The sequence below is a fragment of the Fulmarus glacialis genome, unplaced genomic scaffold (assembly GCF_000690835.1).
Source record: "Fulmarus glacialis isolate BGI_N327 unplaced genomic scaffold, ASM69083v1 scaffold43631, whole genome shotgun sequence".
Classification (NCBI taxonomy): Eukaryota; Metazoa; Chordata; class Aves; order Procellariiformes; family Procellariidae; genus Fulmarus; species Fulmarus glacialis.
The window spans coordinates 1,660-7,240 of record NW_009194228.1 but is presented as its reverse complement, the minus strand read 5'-3'; the positions used below and the strand labels follow the sequence as shown (position 1 = coordinate 7,240).

At 38.5% G+C, this 5,581-nt stretch overlaps 1 protein-coding gene across 1 annotated transcript; it reads right to left on the bottom strand.

Moving 5' to 3' along the window:
- Positions 1-260: 260 nt before the first annotated feature.
- On the bottom strand, positions 261-4,609 carry SPATA2 (spermatogenesis associated 2). The gene is made up of 2 exons (XM_009587703.1): positions 4,183-4,609; positions 261-2,397 (listed from the first exon to the last, which is right to left on the bottom strand). The coding sequence occupies exons 1-2, from the start codon at positions 4,498-4,500 to the stop codon at positions 1,144-1,146; spliced, it is 1,572 nt and encodes a 523-aa protein (XP_009585998.1). The 5' UTR covers positions 4,501-4,609; the 3' UTR covers positions 261-1,143.
- Positions 4,610-5,581: the final 972 nt, after the last annotated feature.

The window sequence follows — 5,581 nt, the reverse complement described above, 5'->3', positions numbered from 1 at the left end:
TACAATTTCCATAACCACAAAGGAAAAGCGTGCACTGAGAACCAAAATCCTCCAATTCTCAGACAAGACTCCACTTAGACTAGCGGTAGCCTTATCAGAGGGAAAAAAATGTCAGATTAAAAACCAAAAATTGATCAGTGCCAAGAACATCAGTCTGCCACAGTGACTATAATAAGCTATGAAATACAGTACAAGGAAAAACAAAAAGTCACCTGAACAAATAACCCAGAGAGACTTCATAGTTATAATGATTTTACCAATTTTAAGAACTCAACACATTAAATATTTATTAAAAATAAACTGTTTCCAAATTACCTATTTACAGTACAAAGAACAGTACTTAATACATGTGCAACAGAAAGTAAAGAAAATTAGTACTCATCTGGAAGGACAACATTCTAGGCATAATTTAAGTGACATGAATACAGGTTCACCTTTTTAAAATACTATACAGTAAAAACCAGTAGGATGATATTGGCAACACCAGAAAATAAAGCACGTATTGTCCAGATTCAGATTATATAAGCTTGAGATAAACAACCGGGAGGTAAGGGGAGAAGGAAGAAACATAAAGACGAAAGGAAGAGATGCTGTGGTGTTTGCATTTTGGAGATCAAGAAATGCAGACACGCTTCAAAAAATAGTCCTTATTGGCAAAACAAGCCATTCACATATTTCTTGCACATTTTAAAGTCATACTTTATCAAAAACCGGCAGTAGCTTCATCACTCATAGAAAATGAGAATCTTAATTTTTAGATTTTATTTTCAAGCCTTGCATTGTTTTATTTGGGCAAGGAGATGACTGCAATGTAATAGAAAGGTGCGATGTCACTTTTCTAAAATGCAACAGTTGCCAAGTTTTAAAGAAAAATGTGCTCTTCTCCCCCATTTAAATTGAAAAGTAATGATCATTTAGGAGTTACCTAAATTATAGCAGCATGAAATCTAATGTATCTGCAGCATCTGTGAAGCCACAAAAATCAAGAACTGGCACCTGATCACTGAACCATGGTTCCAAGTATTTGGACATGTCATTTTTATAAGAGGTCAGTGTATTTTCTTATCAGTGGAGTCAGTACATTAGTTAGGATAGCCCTTTCCCCTCCCCCTTTTCTTCCCCTCCAAAAGAGACTAATCAAGTCTATCTATAAACTACATGGGACAGCTGGGACGATTTATAGTTTAACTGATTGTTTGGCATGAATCTGTGAAGCTCGCTTTTCCTACAGCAGGGATCGTAATAGTAAGCATTGAGGCAAGTGTCACATGAGACTTTTGAGCAAAACGTGCAAGTGTTTGCAGCTCCAGATCGGTTGCAAAAGCCACAGCGTGAGGTGCCTGAAGGTTTGGATTTTGAACTGAACTGAGCAGCCCTCTCTTGACTCTGAGTCTGTGATGTGTACTGAGATTTCTCCCTTAAAGCAGATGCAGGAGACAAGCCATCATTTGGAAGTGGTTTGATTGAATAGGTGCTCTGTTTCACTGCTGGATATTCCTGCCTAGAGTTGAATAGATTGTCACACTTTTGGCAAACAGAAGTGCCACAAGGTACGCCACAGTTTTGGCACTTGAGGGAAGCTGTCTCTTTGGCTAGGTGGGTGCGTTTGTGGTAAACAGGGTTGGCATCACTTTTTAACACCCAGACATCAGGCTTAATAGCTTCTTGTCTTTTAAAATGTAACATACTTCTAGAATCGGGATCAGTATATAAATCTAAGTCCTCTTGAGCAGAAAAATAGGAGCTGTAAGGGACATTTGTTCTTAGCATGCCATTGTGATGAGATGAAGTTGGCAAGAATTCATCTGAACACCCATGTGGGGAGCTTGACATTGTCAGAAGAGAGGGTGACGGACGGATAATTTCATCTTTAATGTCATCTTCCGCATCAACTAAAATTGGTTCTTTCCTGAGACTCAGTGAGCTCATCAAAGGTGGTTTCTTACTTTCCCAATAATTATCATATGTGTCCACTGATTTAGAAGGCTTGCTCACCTTTGGCTTGAAATAATCTTTAGAGGCCCGTTCACTCGCTGATTTCTGGAGTACCATTCGTGCCATAGAAGTATTTAAGTTTTCTTTGCATTCTGCACGCCGTTTCATGGCTTCTGAGCAGCCTCTAACATCTTCATTGCTATTTTTTCGTTCATTTATGACATCAATCTCTGAATAACCTTTATCCTTCACTTGCAAGTGAATTTCAAGAAGCTGCTCACATTCCACTTTGGCCAAAAAGAGTTCAAATGAAACCATTTTCACTTGAATGGCATCAACCTGCTCTTTGAGCTTATACATTGTTCCCAGTTCTTGGACATAGCCCATGTAGTTCAAAATCTGCCTTACATCATCTTCAGTTAGAGCAGACTTTACATAATAAACAAAAGGTCCAGTGTAGGTCTAAGGGGGGTGGGGGGGAAATAAAAGGAAAACTAGGTTACAAATTCAGTGGTGGACTAGATGTTCAGATAATTCAGTGACAGATACTATATAATTAAATAGAATAATAATGACAGTGAACACATGCAACTCCCATGGCAAGATGAACTCCATTTCTGCATCCCTCCTGTTCAGCAGATGGAAATTCTGCATGAGGCAAATTCAAAGTAGGAGAGTTTTCATTCAAATTGAAATCCTGATTAGCATAATGTCCTCCCTGTTGATTTAAATCACTATGCTATATACTGACATTAACTTTTATGCATACCAGACTTGTTTGCATTTACAAGCAAGTGTACCATGAAAGGTAAAAAGGCAGAGATTTCATGTATTGCCCCTGGGGCTAGCTAGAGATAACAGGAACTCAGAATTACTGCAGGAGTACCAAAGTCCTCTTCAATTCAGCTTTAAATATATTTGAGGTGCGAGCTTTTTTGTGTACTATTACTATGCAATTTCAAATGTCTGTTTTATTTAATTTTATATTAGGTCAAGAACTTCCACTAAAAAAGGCCCAAAAACAACGATATGATTTTGCGCAAGTTGAAATACCTTTAGCATCTGGCATACCTGAGGTATGTTCTTAACCCAGTTCAAACTGTTTTGGATTGCAGGCGAGAGTCGCCTGCCCATCACATCTTTGTATAGAACAGGTACTGGATCCACAGTGCACAACCAAAGTCAGTATCAGCAGTGCATCAAGAGATATCCTCGATGGATCAGCCAACATTTCAAAGGCCAGAACTTAAGCATAATGATGAAGAAGATTTATGGAGAGATCTTGAAGAAAAGTAAGTTTCCCCTCAGGGAAGCAGAGAACTCTCAAATGTTCTAATAATATTCAAATTCTCTGCTAAATAGTGAAACAGCATCTTTTTAAGAAAAACAAAGAAACAAAAATACCCATCACTAGTGCACACAACCTGCAAATTACTTTAGATACCTATACCAGCAGTGTTTTTATCCAGCTTTCAAATCTCAAAATTGTTCTTGTAAGTCACCTGCAGCATTCATTACTGAAATGCTGCAGCACTTTTGAATAAGCATATAAGAACAGGTAAAAGATAAAATAGAAAAATCAACAGCAGAGAACTCACTATCTGACTTCCAGCACCCAAGCCGAGCAATACGCAAGTTCCTACTTTTCCCTCTGAGATCCTGGCATAGGTAAATAATTTGAAAGTACATTAAAATCAAAACTTCATGAATTGAGAACTGACAAGCAGATAAAAGATATTCTGGAAACAATTCGTTCAGAGAAGTTCCTTTACCATTATCATATAACTTGTGGGAAACTCAGCAAAGCATCCACTTGAAAGCATGCATTGGTTGTTAGTACTTGTGCTCCATTAACAGCTGTTGCAAGACAAAAATCAAACTTTGAGTGAGCTTAAACACAACTTGACTGCTCACCCTACTGAAAGCATCTCCAAGTAGAAATTAAGACACTGTAGCAGGGTAGGCTGAACAAAAACCTTAAACAAGCTCTTCCTCTATTTTATGGTTACACCATAAATGCAGATAGTACTTGTACTTCTGCTCTCAGGATACTCTCACCAGCACAAACTTCACTTATTTTACATAGAAACTTTCCTATGGCTTCTGTTTACCAACTGTATATAGCCAAATATATACATCATGCTAATAGGTGGGGGGAAAAAAAAGTCTTTAAAGGAAATGCATAAAAAGTGTTAAAAGAAAAAAACAAATCACGTTCTCACTATGGCCACACATAAAATGTCTTACCTTAATATTTTTGAACTCCTTTTTCCAGGGGTAAAGAAAGAGATTAATTCCAACTGTCTCGAGCACGCTGAATGCATTATGGAGAGAATGTAAACTTGAGGATTTCACAGATCTCAGTGAGTTTTCAGCCATCTCGTAAAATTTTATCAACCGGAATCTATAAAAGGGATCAATTTTGGGAAGGCAAAGTAAGGCTGCCGCTGCCACTCGCAAATACTCATCATTAATAGGACGCTGCTTGTTGTCAGAGGCATTCAATTTGCATTCATGGAACTGTACATACTTCCTAAATAAATCGTCTTTATATTTTGTATCCATTGAAATCAGTTTTTATCTCACACTTGGGCAGCTACCTCGTCTCTTTCATGGTTATTCGGCAGTAGGTTGATTATCTGGCATTAAGAATCTTCAGTAACGGCAACTCTTCTGGAATAAAAATTGAAAACAAAGACAAGTCATCACAGTTGCATAAATCCCAGATGTCCACAGCATCTATCTGCTTCACAGGATTCTGTAAAATGGTTCACAGAGCAGCAGCTCCCAGAACTGCCTCTTTAGGTTTCTGAAAAAGCACAAGGGTCTACAGAAATGCTGTTGTCCTGCTTTTCACTGTCATTCTCCGCTCCTCTTCCAGTTATCTGCCTAAAACAGCACAACAAGCCTACATCGAGCGAGGCACCGAGAATGTGATACAATAAAGCTGGTGTAGGCTCAAGCCCAGACTGAGGGTTCCTTGGCTTAGGGAACCAAGGCAAAAGTAACTCACAGCAAAAAACTGAAAGGAGAAGCATGAGTTTTTAGAGTTTCTTCTCTGCATTATATTTTACCCTTTCAGCTCAGACAACCTACACAAACATTATATTAATCAGTCACTGTTTGGGGTTTTTTTTGCCCTGCACAGTGATACAGAGATTAAAAAGTCCCACAAAGAAGTTTCATTTTGCTCAACTTGGGAAAGCATCTACTTTTTTTTTCCTCTAGTGGCACAGGACTGCCCATAGACTGAGCAGATTAATTAACTTTGCCTTTCTACTTCTAACATTTGCTAGGCTTTTGACTGCCACTCACATTCCACCTGATGGCACACCCAGGCCACCACTGTGCTGGGAGAGCTCTGCAGCCATCCTACAGAGAACAGACTCCCCTGAATGCTGCAAAGTACAGCCAAAGTTTCAGCTGAATGCTGGCAGCTGCAAAGAAGATTGTAATCTTTTCAGCAAAAAGCTACACCTGCCATTTTTAGCTGCTTTATTAGAACAGAGCAAAATCATTCTGTTTTTACATCATGTACACTTTTGTTTGCAGGGATAGTTGTTTTTATGTATATACTGATCTATATTTTCACCTCACTGAGCTCACATACTACACAGAAAAAGCTTCCTAATGCTCCTTTACCAAA

Bases quoted from the DNA above. Each gene is read 5' to 3' on its own strand.
- SPATA2 (XM_009587703.1), bottom strand. From the start codon at position 4,500: ATGGATACAAAATATAAAGACGATTTATTTAGGAAGTATGTACAGTTC. The intron at 2,398-4,182 runs GTAAGACATTTT...CACCCCCCTTAG, and splicing joins AGGAGTTCAAAAATATTAAG to ACCTACACTGGACCTTTTGT.